This window comes from Papaver somniferum, chromosome 8, assembly GCF_003573695.1.
Source record: "Papaver somniferum cultivar HN1 chromosome 8, ASM357369v1, whole genome shotgun sequence".
NCBI lineage: Eukaryota > Viridiplantae > Streptophyta > Magnoliopsida > Ranunculales > Papaveraceae > Papaver > Papaver somniferum.
Window position 1 is genome coordinate 160567579 of NC_039365.1, and position 15729 is coordinate 160583307.

At 36.3% G+C, this 15729-nt stretch overlaps 2 protein-coding genes and 1 non-coding gene across 7 annotated transcripts; 2 read left to right on the plus strand and 1 right to left on the minus strand.

Annotated features, from left to right (window-relative positions):
* Positions 1-914: 914 nt before the first annotated feature.
* On the plus strand, positions 915-6247 carry LOC113303736 (putative disease resistance protein RGA4). Of its 5 annotated transcripts, XM_026552801.1 has the most exons (3): positions 915-4469; positions 5059-5533; positions 5884-6247. In XM_026552801.1, the coding sequence occupies exon 1, from the start codon at positions 2068-2070 to the stop codon at positions 3604-3606; it is 1539 nt and encodes a 512-aa protein (XP_026408586.1). In that variant the 5' UTR covers positions 915-2067; the 3' UTR covers positions 3607-4469; positions 5059-5533; positions 5884-6247. The 5 variants fall into 4 exon arrangements, with proteins under 5 accessions (XP_026408586.1, XP_026408587.1, XP_026408589.1 ...); XM_026552800.1 differs by lacking the exon at positions 5884-6247 and having other exon boundaries at positions 5059-5834; XM_026552802.1 differs by lacking the exon at positions 5059-5533.
* Positions 6248-6466: 219 nt separating this feature from the next.
* Positions 6467-10180, minus strand: LOC113303737 (ER membrane protein complex subunit 6-like). The gene is made up of 5 exons (XM_026552805.1): positions 9956-10180; positions 8438-8541; positions 7407-7602; positions 7227-7246; positions 6467-6790 (listed from the first exon to the last, which is right to left on the minus strand). The coding sequence occupies exons 2-5, from the start codon at positions 8530-8532 to the stop codon at positions 6760-6762; spliced, it is 342 nt and encodes a 113-aa protein (XP_026408590.1). The 5' UTR covers positions 8533-8541; positions 9956-10180; the 3' UTR covers positions 6467-6759.
* A 5037-nt stretch (positions 10181-15217) lies between these two features.
* Positions 15218-15328, plus strand: LOC113307315. Its single transcript, XR_003339104.1, has one exon. It is a non-coding gene; the product is annotated as a small nucleolar RNA Z152/R70/R12 (small nucleolar RNA).
* Positions 15329-15729: the final 401 nt, after the last annotated feature.

Below are 15729 nucleotides of genomic sequence, written 5' to 3' on the forward strand. Positions count from 1 at the left end.
GTTGCTTTGTCTTTCAGGTATTCGATATCTGATAATATCCTATAGGATATAAAAAATCAGATATCGATTCCGACAGGCTAAGCTATCGGACATCGGATAATTATCCGATAACATCCGTTCTGATAAAAAATGTTAAAAACCTTGTAAAAATATGTTCACAATTGAAATTTAAGTTCAGTTTCTCAAACATTTCATATCGGATATCAGATATTTTTCCTTACTCTTCTACTCGACTCTAATATGGTTAGGACAAATTACAAATAAGTCCTTATTCTATTGGATATCGGATATTAACAATTCAGATGAAGCCTAATCCGATTCCGATATATTAAGGAAGAAATATCCGATCTCATATTCGATATCCGATGAAACGGATAAAATTCTATAAGATCTCGAATACTCGGAAAAAGAACGTGGATATTAGACAGATATTGACAGGCCCAACGAAAGATATGAAAACCCAAGATATTTTTACACGTAGAAGATATGAGGAGGTGGTGGAGGAGGAGGAGAATGGCAAGACATGGAGAACAAAGAAGGGTTTTCAGTGGTAGCTTTGCTTTTAAACAGTGAAACTTCACTATCCCACACCTATCAAGTACCTGATGTTAGATACCCATTGCATGAAACACGTGCATGTATGGGTCCCAAATATGGGTCTCGGAATACTTTAGCGGATATGGTGATAATATCATATTTTGATGTTGGGATTATAATTAAGTTCAATTTTCTGATCTTTTTTATCAACAAAGTCGTCGACACGTGTAGAGGGGTACCGGCCGACCGCAGCACACGGATTACGCGTGCCTTTGGTCTGGTATTAAGAAAGTCAATGGTCAGAAACTTTTCTTCTCCGATTAGAAAAAATGGTTGAAAAATCTTCACATTAAAGGTTCATCACTGTAGAGAAAAAAGAGTTTATCCTTTGTTGCAAAGGGCATCATAAATGGCTGAAATTCTTGCTAGTGCTGTTACCGAAGCTTTGATCAGCAAACTGATTTCGATTGTTTCAGATGAGGTTTATCTGGTTTGGGGTGTCAAAGATGAAATGAAAAAACTCCAAGCTACTTTACTTACTATTCAAGCTGTATTAAGTGATGCAGAGAAGCAGCAAATAGAGAAAGATGCAGTTAAAATCTGGTTGACAGCACTTAAAGATGCAGTTTACGATGCCGAAGACGTACTAGATGAATTCGCATATGAAGCTCTGAGATATCATGGTTCAACTCGGAACAAGGTAAAAAACTTTTTCTCGCTTTCGAATCCGATTTCGTTTCGTTTCAAGATGGGTCATAAGCTTAAAGATGTCAACAAAACATTGGATTTTATTGCAAGGGGTAAAGACAAATTTCAGTTTAGTGTTGCCGGTTCTGGTAGTAGTATGATTAGTGCTAATGGTCCGAAAAATAGAGAAACCCACTCGCTTGTAGATGATACAATAATTGTTGGAAGGGAACATGAAAAATCGAAGATAATAAACTTGTTGATTGATAATTCTGATAATCATCAAAGGGTTTATTCGATTGTTCGCATTGTTGGCATGGGTGGAGTTGGCAAGACCACACTTGCTCAAATTATTTATGGGGATGCGCTTGTAACAAACCATTTTGATAGGAAAATTTGGGTATGTGTTTCTCAAAATTCTAATCAGAAGGAAGTTCTTGGTAAACTATTGGAAATGATTTTGGAGAAGAAGGATGGTTTTTCTAGCTTGGAACTTATAGTAAATAAACTAAAAGAACATGTTCAGGGTAAGAAAATTTTGATAGTACTAGATGATATGTGGAATGATAATAACAACGAGTGGGATGATATGTTTAAAAGTTTGATGCTTATATGTTCTCTTGGAAGCAAACTAATGGTGACTACGCGAAGTTGCTTCGACATTGAGTTCTTCAATTTTACATCGTTTGGAAGGATTACCCCAAGAAAAGTGCTGGTCTTTGTTCGAGAAAACTGCATTTCAGCCTGGAGGAATAGAAAAGACCAAACTTGATTAAAATAGGTAGGAATATCTCAAACAAGTGTGGAGGTGTGCCTTTAGCTGCCAAGATTATTGGGGGTTTGATGTCTAAAACAGATGGAGTGAAGTGGCAAGCAATCACAGACAATGACATTTGGGATCTCCAAGAAGGCGAAGAAAAGGTAATAAGGGTATTGAAGTTGATTTGTGATCATTTTGAACCACATTTTAAGCAATGCTTTTCATATTGTTCTTTATTTCCTAAGGATCACATTATTAAGAAAGATACCCTTATTCGATTGTGGATGGCCGAGGGGTTCCTCAGTCACGCAAGAGGAAGCAAAGGGATGGAAAAAGTTGGTAATGAGTATTTTAGTATTCTGTTAACAAATTCATTTTTTCAAGAGGAGCAGAAAAACGGTGGAGGTATAAAGTCTTGTAAGATGCATGCTCTTCTACATGATCTTGCGCAATCTGTTGTTCGGACTGAATATTGCTCAATGGTTGATGTCAGTAGGAGAAGCGAAATGGAAATTAGGAGACTCCGCCGTGTATGTTTTTCTTTTGAGAACGAATTCTCGAGAATTCCTGAAACCATGTACCAGCTGAAGAAACTGCGTACATTCATTTGCTCTACACCAAAATTCATTACTAAGAGCAGTGCTATGCAAATTTTCACAAATTTTAGTTGCTTGCGCGTGCTGGGTTTAAGAAACAGTGCAATCACTGATTTCCCGTCTTCAGTTGCCAAGTTGCAACATTTGAGGTACCTCGATCTCTCAAATTCTGAAATAACAAGTCTGCCAGATTCTTTCTCTAGTCTTTACAATCTGCAGACCTTGGTTCTCAAGAACTGTTTCAAGCTTAAAGATCTTCCTCAGGGCATGAGTAAACTAAGTAGTGTGAGACATCTTATAATTTGCAAAACCCGAACTAATGAATGGATCCCTCCGATGCCAAGTCAGTTGAGAAATTTAAGTTGCCTCCACTATTTGCCGTTATTTATTGTTGGAAATAAGAAAAACGGGTTTGGTATTGAAGAGTTGAGAGACCTCAATCTCCTTGGTGGTAAACTGCAAATTAATAATCTAGAGAATGTCATTGATGGAAAAGATGCTGAAGGAGGACATTTGAAAGAAAAACAAGAGATTCTTCGATTGGAACTACATTGGATGGCCAGGATGGGTAGTGAAAGTTGTAGCGTCGTTGATAATTTGGAAGTGTTAGAAGGTCTCCAGCCTCACCAGAACCTTAAAAGGCTGGGAATCCACAATTATGTAGGTTCACAATTTCCCTCATGGATGACGAGCTCCAGTAATTTGCTTCCCAACCTGGTAAATGTTGTTCTAAAATATTGCAGTAGATGCCAGCAGCTTCCCGCTCTCGGGCAACTTCCTTTTCTCAAATTTCTCCATATAGAAGGACTCGACGCGGTGAAAGGTATCGGAAGTGAGTTCTATGGTAGTAATATTAGCAACGCATCTTCTTTCCCCTCTTTGGAAGATCTTTCTATATTTCGCATGGTTAACTTAGTAGAATGGTCTGACCACATTTCATCATCTTCTTCTTCTTCTTCAAGTTTTTCTCGCCTTCAGTGGCTCAAGGTCAAGTTATGCCCCAAGTTAACAACAATGCCAACTTAGTTTCCATCTCTTAAAGTGTTGGAGTTTATTGTGTGCAATGGCAAAGCAGTAAGGTCATTAGTGGAATGCAATTTAACATCTCTCACATCTGTTTTTATTGAAAAATGTGAGGAACTTGTGTTCCTTCCTCAGGGATTGCTCAGAGAAAATAACATTCTTCAAAAGCTTGGAGTTAATAATTGTCGAAACTTTGAAGGCTTTAATTCCGGTCAAGGCCTTGAAGAGGAGCAGCAGCATATTCAGCTGCCTCCTAATAATTCTCTTCATACATTGATGTTGTTGGGTTGCCCTTCTTTGAGCTCCTGGCCAAGTATCCATGGATTCAACTCACTCTCATTTTTAGTTATCAAAGGTTGTAAAAGACAGAAGTCTATGCTCACTGGAATAGAAACCCTTCCCAAACTTGAATATCTAGCTATTGGTCCATTTTCGGAGGAGTTGGACTCCTATCCTTTTCCTGCAGCCAACATTGAACAAGAAGCATCTGCAGGCAATTACTTTCCATCCCTTTGTTCATTGCAAATTGATGGATGGTCTAAACTCAACTGTCTTCCAGATCAAATCCAATACATCTCTTCTTTGAAAGATTTGTATATATTGGATTTTCCTTCTCTGGAGGTTTTGCCTGAGTGGTTAGGTAACTTGACTTCTCTTAGGGAGTTGAGGATATGTGGCTGCAAAAATCTGAATTATATGCCTTCTCTGGATAAGATGCCATGCCTCACCTCACTACAACAACTTAAAATCAGAAATTGTTCCCTCCTGGCGGCTAGATGTAAACAAGGAGGAGAAGAGTCCAACAAGCTATTCCACATTCCCAAGGTTGTTATAGTTGATGAATGACATCAAAAGTCCCATATGAGGTTAGTCATATATTTCTCTTTTAATCTAATCTGAGATTTATTAATTATGTTTTTAAGTTATGAGTTTTACTAACCCAGTTGTTCTAAATGCTACGGCTATCTAGATATACATATGTTGATTACTATAAAAAAAAAGTTGCCTGAAGTGAGCTAAAAAAGTTGCCTGAAGTGAGCTTATGATATATCCCCTGCATTTTCTTTTTCTGCTAACTTTTTTAAAGTTAGACTTGAAGGCCGTAATCATACAAGTTGCTTCTTGTCTCCGATAAACCTTTTTCTTTTGTTATAGACTGAATGCATATTTGGGTTGAAAAAAAAGGGCTTCAACTGTTGTCCCTGATGGCAATGCTCGAAGTGTTAAGCCACATTGATTATGGAAATGTTTGCAATCTGCTTAACAGGAGATTCATAGGTCCACATTTGTTATATCGAACTAGAGTGGTCATATACCATGACAACTTTCTGTAGATCAGCTGTCACTTCCAACAATAGTATAATAGTGGCAATGCTGACGAGTTACGAATTATGGTCATGAAACAGAGGCAATTTTTTTGTTGTGTTTTTGATACATGCTCTGAATTTTTTACAGATTTTCCCTTTTCATGGTTGCTGAAGCTTAATCTGTACCTGAATGATTAATTGCCCAACAGCAGGGTCCAAGAGCAAAAACCAAGGAGAAAAATCATACCCAAAGGCTCCTAGGCTTCCTCAAGTGCCCTTTTCCTGCTTAGTTCTGTACACTGTACTCCATCCTCCGGCCCTTCCACCTCTCACTGCTCTGAGCCTCATCATATCCCCATCATCAGCTGCATAGCTATGCATATCGTGACCTGTTGGAACAGGTTGTGGGGTCATGCCTGTTGGTTATGGTTGACCTATGCCCCAGTAACTACAGGCACATACTGCCCCTGCCCAATAAAACCTTGCCCATCAGTTGCATCACTCTACATGGCAACTCCTCCTTTGCTTGCTTGTAGTGCTGTTGCTAACTCCTCTGCCTTGCGAGCTTGAGAAAGACTTACCTGTTCAGCATTGGGAAATTGAAGCTTCAATAGAAGCTACATGTATGCCATCGATCAAGTTATCCCCCACTTCTTCTAGATAATCATCATGCTCTTAATGAGGAAATGTCTTCTTCTCTCCTAGTTATCGTTTTGTTTCGCTAATTTGAAATAACTTGTTTAGGTTACTGAGAATTTGTTCTCCTTATAATTTCCTTCTACTCTCTAAAGGGTTATTCGTATTCAGGTCCTGTAAATTTGACAAGTAAAACCAAAGGGTCCTCAAAGTTACCAGCTTCATGTTCTGTTTCTGTTGTATTTAAATTTTTGTTGATTATACATGCAGTATCCGTAGTTTGTGGAATTCTGATTTGAGTGTTAAATTTTAACTATTTGGTGCGTCTGTTCTACAGGTGGTTTGCCATGGTAATTGGTACCCATATGCATCATAGCTGCAGTTGCTCAACGGTTCGAGATGTAAGTTCGCAATTCTTTCTGCTGCTGGATAGGCTTGGGTGAGCAGACCCATCCCACCGGACCTGCCTCATGAGCAGGGACAAGAAGGGTTCTCCAAGGTTACCCTTTTAAAACTATACTACATGAAATTGTAGTGTATTCGTTAGGAAAATATGTACTATTTTTTAGTCAACGCCAGAAATTAGAGGGACACAGTTCACTCAAATGGAGCAAATCAGTGACAAATATTATGCGACTGATAAAGTTGATAATTAAATAACACAATAAGAAGTCGAGCAGGCAAAATTAAAAGAGCTGTCATATCCACGACTGATAATTTTGCGTATGACATTGCACACTGCTAATTTTGCATTACGCCACAGTACCCATGTGCTATATAGTAAACTCATTTTGAGTTAAGCCAGCACATTAATAGCAACAGAAAGATTAAAAGTATTGCTCATGGTCTCTCTAAATTCCCCATTTTTGCAACTGTTCCTGTCTTTCTGACTAGTGATCTAGAAAAAACTGCCCAGAAAAGAAAAGAATTGGAAGGTTTTTGCAGACTCGAACCAACTGTGACAAAATTCTGAAATTACGCACTACAAGCAGAAAGGGCGTAAGGCTTCTCATTGTTTCAGCATTCAATTTAATCTACAATATTGGATATCCGGAAAGAAAAATGAAATAACAAAATCTGAGAATGAATATTTGGGAACCTATTGTTGTTTTTCCAACAAAGTTAATCAGTACTGTTATGGAGTTCAAAGCAGTTGTCTCGATCTCCCTATGATGCAGTCCACACTCTCCGAAATGTTGCAGCTTTCCATCCACTAAAATATGTGCACAATGTCATACGCAAATCTAAGGTACGTCAAGGAAAAACATGGTAACAATAATAATAATAAGTAAAATAAAAGAGCTGTCCAAGTTCAGGTGTTAAACTCATAACTGACCCTCTGGGTCCTCATATGACTTGTATGAAATTGTGATAGCTTAAAATAATAAGCGAGCAAACTGACAAGGAGGAAAACAGGCTGTGAATATCCATGGTTTTACGAGTGCAATGAGTATCACAGCAACCCACAAAGATTATGCAATTCTTTTATACCAAAACCACATAAATATTTAGCTGCTGCACACAAATCATTCCAGGGCTCTGATTCAGGCAAGACGTAAGCAAACCTAAGTCCATAGTCTCCACTGCTACTCCACCTAGTTTTGGTCAAATTGAATTCTAAATATACTCTTTCAATATAAAAATAAAATTATGTGTAACCAAAGTGTAAGGGAAGGATACGTCCAGAACAGCACAAAGGACTGCAAACACATAAAAACAATGTTAGTACCAGCTAGAGAACCATGAAAACCATAATAGCTTGCACAAAGATATTACCAAACCATCAAAGGAGGAGGTGAAGAAAATCTAATATCAAACTAAGATATGCAGGATATTATGTGCAAAGATGTAGAAACACACCATTAACCCGCTCAAAAAGCCATCAAGAGTGACGCGGTTCCAAGAATCAAAGTATGCATGTACGTTAAACTTTGCCTTAGCTGCAAGTCCCACAGAAGTAACTGCCATGATGAGAAAGTAAAAGACAAAGCCGGTCAAGCTAGTGAATCCCAAAACTCCAGCTATGACTCCAGCAACTATTGACAGGAAGGTGCGGCTGTAGAAAGAAGAACGTTTTTGATAAGCAATCAAAACAATAAATTCAGTCGGTAGAAATGTCTCAAGAAGCATGTTGCATAAAATGAAGCGCGCACATCTATTAACTACATATATAACACTTATCCAAACTTAGAGATCGGAGTTTTGATTTATTTCGACTGTCAATGACAAGCCAAAACTGTAACTCGTCTTTCCAAACAATATAAAGAAAGGAAGTTCAGTAGTCTCGTCAAGTATAGTCTGTATAAAGACAGCGCAGGATAAGCTTTGCTTTTCCTTTTAATCAATTTCTTCTTCATGCCACTGTTGATTTCCAAATTACCATAATTGATACCTCTCTAATAGGAACTTCAACATGATTGGAACACATGATAGTCTTCACTCCTATTTTAACTTACTGAAAACATGCACACCCAGACGACTTCTCAAGGCACATTGACAACCACTTGCTGTAAGCCTGTAACTCATCCAAGTGGTTTTCCAGACACTAATTTGTGGTTTTTAGAATCTTAATATTAACTGTTTTTCTCCATTAACGTGACAGAGTTGTTAAAAGCAAGGAAAATAACAAGAGCAAAAACCTGCACTTATTATTAGCATCACTGACTTGGTAAAGTTCAACAATCATATCCAACTGGCAGTTATTAACTCAGTAACTTAGTACTTGTTAACAAAAAGAAAAATCTTGTAGTGAAATATGAAAAGTAATACACAGCTCAGTTTCATCCACTCATTCATCTCCAACTCCAAATATCATCACCTAGTCTACCAACTAAAGATTTCAAAGCAAATATTTGGGATTCATTAAAAGAGAGTAGTTACAAAATACGAACCTGTAGTAGATAACCTTCATGTTGCTTTGCAAATTTTCAGCACTGAATGTGGGAACATCCAGCTCATCACTGGATTTCTTAGTTGAAACATCCATAGCTTGTACCTTGCAAAAGAAATAAAAAATCCCATCAGAAACAACCTTATAAGATTCCATACGACCTTTATTAATTTCCAATATTCTAAGATCAAAACAAAATTTCAGTTACGAAGACATATGGCTAGCTAAAAATACTACTACTGGTATTATACATGTGCTTTGCAAATATTCTCCTTAATACAATCATGGGATGAACCATACAAATTCAAGCCAGAGAGGTTTATAAAGTTACAAGGAGTAAGAGAAGGGTTTAAGTTGATCCCATTTGAGTCAGGAATGAGGATTTCTTCAGGCAATGGCTTGTGGCCATGCGTGTCATAAAGGTCGACGGGTCACCTATTCAGTAGATGGAGAAGAATTGGTGTGGATGGCCTAAGGACTGGACAGACATATTCAGCAGGCACAACAGCTAGAAGCTAAAGCCTAAAGGTCGGCCTCGCCTGAATATGATCAATCTTATTTCTCATCATTATGCAAGCATAGCTCCATTTTAATCAAGCCATGGCTTGTCACTGTCATGTTTAGCAGTTGGTGAGGCTTGATTACACTTCTTAGCCTGGCTAAATGTCAATCATAACACAAAAACACTTGTATTATCAAGTATAGTATTTCACATTATTTATCATAAATCCAAACATATTTCAATATCTATCTAGACTAGTAACAACATAATTTCGAAAAAATCATCTGTGCAGTACGTAAATTTTACCAGTGATATCATATTCAACAAAGTTCATGTGAAACCAGATTTTTCTAAACCTTGTTACAGAATGAAGCAACACTAAATATCTTACTTGATAACACCACCAACTTTAAGAATTGGGCATTATAACGTAGTCAAAATATCTATCTATACAATCGTATTCTTCCAGATAGAAACCAAAATATTCCAAACATAGCCATTCTAGATAGATTAAGAAGATTCCCAGAACAAATTCAGGCCCTCTGTACTATAACACGCTTCAGATTCAGTAACAGCAAATCACACACACAGCTAAAATAATAATTTTGACACCACAAGTAACATAAATAGAAGAATACAAGCTCCAGATCTCATCACCCAAGAGTCTGTGTTAAAAAATCAGATCAGTACAAAATAGAACATCAGTAGAATAATAATTGATTCTAGAACTAGTAATTCTGTATTTGTAACAATTAACAACTAAGGAAATCACTTTCCCCTTTTCCTTTGAAAAAAATAAATCAAAATTAGGGTTTGATAACATCATGGGTTCTCTAGTCATGAAAGGCGAGGACATGTTATAGGTGAGTTTCGATGAATTTCAGAAACAAACTACTCTAATGAAAAATTGTCTGATCATTTTTACTACATTAGAACAAGATCTTAAAGAAGAAATATGTAGCAATTCAAGAGAAAATGCAGTCAATTCGCTTATGAACTGAAGAAACATGTTCTTACCGAAAGAAAAGTTGCAATTGAAGGGAATGTTAAGATTCAGAAGATCCCTGTTGGCGTTAAGGATTGTGTCGATCCAATGTTAGAAACTTAAGAGAATGGTTTCTCAAGTATTTTCTAGGTGAAGAAAGTCATGAGATGAGAATGATTAGGATGGGCTTGCGATTTAAGAATGGGCATGTGTTTTGGTTGCTGATCGGTGTTTGCCTGTTTGGGAATATCGGAATATGAGACCTATGGGAATGGGCAGGGGCATGCATACAATCCGGAATCACGGATTTTATCCACAACCGTCCGTAAAATTGTGGATAAAAACCAATCCGCAATAGTCCATGGTCTCAAATCCGCAAGGTTTAACGGTTTTTGTGGTTGGTTTTTTAAATCCGCGGATTTATCCGCATCGTAGTCTATGAGCCAAATACGTATGGTTAGTTAACTTCCGGTGGCAAACACAAAATGTTCTAAGGTTGTACCGAGGAAGAACCTGGTTTCCACTGTGTTCAAGAAATCTACAGCTTATTTATTTGTTGTTGTCGGTAAGATAAGTACATCATTTTTAGGGCCTATCTGATGTTGTTGCATCTTCATTAATTCTCCAAGTAATAATGACATCAAAATTTTCCAATATCCTTCTGTTATTATGTTCATTTCACTTTTTGTTCTTGGTGTTCTTCCTAGAGTTGTATTTTTTTTCCTAGTTGAACTCTCTGTTGATTAAATTTTATGTAGTGGTTAGTGGTTTTATCAAATAGGTTGCCAAACGGGCAACTCCTGTAAACTTAGCACTTCAGTACATTTTGATGCCTCTATACAATCCATGTCTAAATCAAGCCCTTTGGAGTCCAGATTCTAATATTGTACAAGCTAAAACTGTGATTTGCAGGAACTGAAATGATCAAAAAATGTCAGTAACATTCAAAGTCTATGGCTAGTCAGCCCAGGTGCTGCTTGTGGTCATAACTAATATTTTTTTTTTGGACTAAATCCACGGTTAATCCGCAACCGGCCCGTACAATTCGTTGTCCGCAGAGGTCAAATCCGTGGGTTATTGGACCGGTCACGGTTCAATTTTCCAAATCCGCAACTTTGACGGTTTGGTTGTGGGTGACCCCTAATCCGCAACCGTCCGTCCGTTGCACACCCCTAGGAATGGGACACCAACAATGAAATGGGGCTGAATTCTTCTTTTTTTCTTTTTTCTTTTGAAGCAGGCTAAAAACCTTGTTGATTGGTTTCATGTAAACGATTGAATCCTCAAAATATATTGAACATGAAATGACGAGGGTATCAAGTACACCAAAATATGTTCTTATCAACCTATTCAAGACACATCTTGTGTGATCTAATATAGACAGAGACTGTCAAGAAGATAACAACCGCAAGATGTACACTTGGTATATAGTATAAGTTTGGACCAAACCAACTATGGGATCAGACCAAGTGTTTGATCAACGCACAATGCAAATTACTTTATTATAACTAAAACAATAATTATAATATATAAATTAAAGTAAAAGCATACAACAAGATTTTGTTAACGAGGAAACCGCAAATGCAGAAAAAACATGGGACCTACTTCAGTTTTGAATACTATCAGAATTAAAACTATGGAAAATAAGATAAATTGAGAATTAAAGCTAAGTAACCCTTTTCTCCTTTGTACATTATGTATGTAAATATTTAGGGCACATATAGGCAGTAAGATTAATTGTAACCAAGCGGACAAATCCATTGGATTGGCTAATGCAATATCTAGAACAACTTTTAGGGTTCCAGAAAAGTAGTCTGCATGGTGGTAGGATACTTACCACTATGGTTATTTGCTTCTGAAATACCAGGTTGAGCATCTCCAATATAAGATCAATAGAAACATCCTTCTTCATTGCATTGCATGTTGTGTCTGATATAGGTTTGACCACACCATGAATTAAAAAGTATGCACTTATCCTCTTAAAAGGACCAGTCATGATGTCACTAGAATGGAGATGGCAGAGACTTTTCCATGAATGCGGGTGCATGCACTTGGTACACAACCACATTTGTAGATGTGTTATAACACTTTTCCCACGCCATATAAATATCATCATCGTTAATAATCATATCCCTTCAAGTGTTTTTATTTTCCTCAGAGGATAAATGTTGATCATTCAGATGCCGAAAGAAATAATTTTTATCCAAACCTCTCCCACTAACTTCATTACGGCGCCTATCGAAGTTCTTGAAGGGGCATTGATATAGAGTGTTGTCTGGAGTGTCAACATCAAACAAAGGTGGTGGTTCTTGAGAGGATGTAGATGATTTTATTTTTGGCAGTGTGTAAAACAAATATCCTAGAAAGTAATTGTCATAACTACCTCTGAAAACCGGGTGCAAAGATGAAAAAAGGTGTCGTAACGATGAGTATGAATGGGAAAAAAAGTGTGATAGGGATGTTGAATATATCTGAAAGTGATTCCCTATGAAACGAAGAAAAAACAATTTTCCGGCTTTCAATCGCCTGGAGATTCACATCGCTGAACATCCTCTCTCCTATTATCATTGTTATTATTTATTATCATTAATTAATAATAACAAGAACTTTAGAATAAAAGCTTTACAAGTTTCCAAAAACCCACTGACAACGACTCAAATTACTCAGATCATCAAAGTAATATTTGAAGAATACATTTGGACGCAACAACACATTTTTCCGTTATATCCGGGAATGTCGGCAACAACCAATTCACCAACCTACACAATATCAAAGCACACAATCCTAGTAGGATAGGAGGCACCACATGAGCAATGGATTAAAATCAATACGGAGCAACAAAAGGACATCCATCCCCAGCAGGAGGAGGCGTCATATGTAGGGAATGCACAGGGAAAAGTCTTCTGGCAGTCACAACACCATTAGGAATAACAACATCAATGGATAAGGTATGGTTCGAGGAAGATTCAAAATCACTACTACAATTACTCCGACAACCGCACAATGCACCTTGGTGCATGCAAGACATGCTAACGAAAATTAGGACACTGATACAACAAATTCCAGTTATAAAGATATCCCATGCGTACAGAGAGGCTAACCATGCGGTTGATGAACTAGTCAACCAGGAGGTCAAACACCAAACAGAACACCCAACAAATTCGACAACAAAAATATGACATGACCTATGCCCAGGTTTTCTTTCAAACATTATAATGAATGACACGAACGACGTTACATATCCCAAGAATGTAAACTCCTTATGATTAATTTAAGTTGATTACCCCTTTAAAAAAAAACCAAAAAGTTCAAAACAATGACACAAGTGATTTTAAACATGAAATGAACACCCAATGACTTTATTGAATTTCTCGGATCTAAAATCTCATGGAATTACAAATACCTCGGAATTATGAATTCCGCGATCAAACTCACTATTGGGGTTGGACATATTGTAGAAATTATAACCGACTCTTCCGACGCAGCCCATCCTGAAACCTAACCCTCGCTTGATTCACTGCTACGTGGTTATACTGTTTTATCGACCAATATTCTTAATTTAATCTGACCTGTTGATTTACACTTAAAACAACCCCGATATATTAATTTCCTCTCCATCCGATTAGTGTAGCTACAGAAGGAGGTTTCATCTTGCGCATTCACTTCTCCTTCTCCAGGGTTTGTTCAGTGTAAGTGTTTAATTTAAACAATCAAAGTAGATTAATTGTTGGCTTCTATTCCATTCAATGGCTGTTGTGTTATCCTATAATTATAACCCATGTTTAATTTTTGTGATGATTGATGTGTTATCTTTTGATTTTGGGTTTCTTTTCATATGTGCATTACTTGTTTCAATTGTTGATGTATCATGTATTTATATACTACTTCATTTATAGTGGTTTATGTATAATTTTGTGAATTTCAGTTAATCCCATGTTCAGTTATATTCTTGTGTATTAGAGAAACACTTCTAGATGTAGCTCTGTTTTTCTTTTAAATGATTCTATCTTCACAATTAATATAATATCTTATATAATTTTATCAAACAATCTCAAATATTTTTGATAAAACTAAATTTTACGAAGTAAATTACCTTAGTTGATTTGGCACCCCAAAGAAGCGCACACATGCGATACTGAGGAAGTCCAACACTTTTTTGGACTTTCTCATTGTCACATAATGGGTGCAATTTTTTCAGGTGCCCAAATTACTAAGATAAAATTACTTTGCAAATATTTAATTTCGTCGGATATATTTAAGATCGTTTAATTAAATCATGGTAGATAAAATGATTGGTTGCCGAAATATATATTTATCTTATTCCAGAATTGATTGCACTTTTTCATCCTTTTAAATTTTCTTGTTAATCTAGACTTCAATTAACATGCTAGTACAAATTCCCCCGAGAGTACATGCTCATGGAAAGAAATGAGATTTGATAAAGGTTTTTGTAGGTGGAAGGAGGAAATAATATGTAGGGGATTATCTATCTTTCGGGAAATAAATAAAATGAATGCTGAAATGTTACGCTGATGTGATGGAGTATCAAGAAACCAGGATCCTTTATTACCATGATTTTTCCACTCAAGTCAAAAAAGTAAGTATAACTATTATTCATGTCAATTTATGTTTCTATTCAATTGATTGGAAAGATATCATACATGCTGATTATTAGCTGTAATAACCTAATCTTTTGTTCTATTTTATCAAGGTTCTCTTGAGGCTCTGTGTGAATTTCTTCGAATGAGTAATACCCTCTAGCTTCTTAAAGCTGTAGGAATACCTGTTTCAACTTTATAACTTATAGGTGATAGATGGTTTAGTTTCGACTCGAAAGTGGACATTACTTTTCAACTTGTTCAAAAATCAGTCGGATCATAAACTAGCTTTAGTGAGATACATATTAAATTATATTTATTTTAGGTTTGAAAGTTCATATGTTAGTGGTCAGTATTTTACTGTTAGGGTCATCAACATCAACTTATTTGTACTGTTTTACTGGGTTTACTCTATGGTTGAGGAATCTTTGATTCGGAAATATTGTTGATGTCAATAAGGTCTTACTTACATTTTTCGCTTTGACCTATATTTTTAATAATACAAATGCACCGGTACCAATAATCCAGATTAATAGGGCTAACGATGACAAAATTTTATATCTTAGCGGATTTCAATGAGATTTTATCGATTTCTTGCATTATGGATTGTTCTTGTCTGAATCATCTTATTTCAAGTTCATTTTCTAAGGGGTTTTGTTTTCATTTGATTGTGAAAAAGGAATCAATCTATATTTTGATGCATTGATGAGTTGAAGCACACGGGAGTGTGTTTGGGCAGTGGAAAATACCTAAAAAGTATTTGCCGTAAGCCTTAAACAAAAACGACTTGTCTTTTCACCGATCTTCAAATATCTTTATAAATTACCTTTTATGTTACTTAAATATCATAATACCCATGCAATATATGTTCCTTTTGAATGGGTTTTTGGAAAACACATCTGAAGGCTTATATGTTACGTTTTTATAAGAGCCTTGATGAGAGTTGTGCAAAATATTTCTAGTGTTCCCCTTTTTTTTTCTACTGTAAAAGTTTACATTTGGATCCTCTGTAGAAAGGCTAACAATCTTGAGATTATATTATTTCTTGGTTTATACTAATCATATATAATGTTGACAATAGTGTGTTTATATTTATTGATTATTCCAAGTACTATCCTGGACATGTCATTCTAGAACTAGTAATTCTGTAATTGTAACAACTAATAACTAAGGGAATCAATTTCCCCTTTTCCTTTGAATAAAATAAA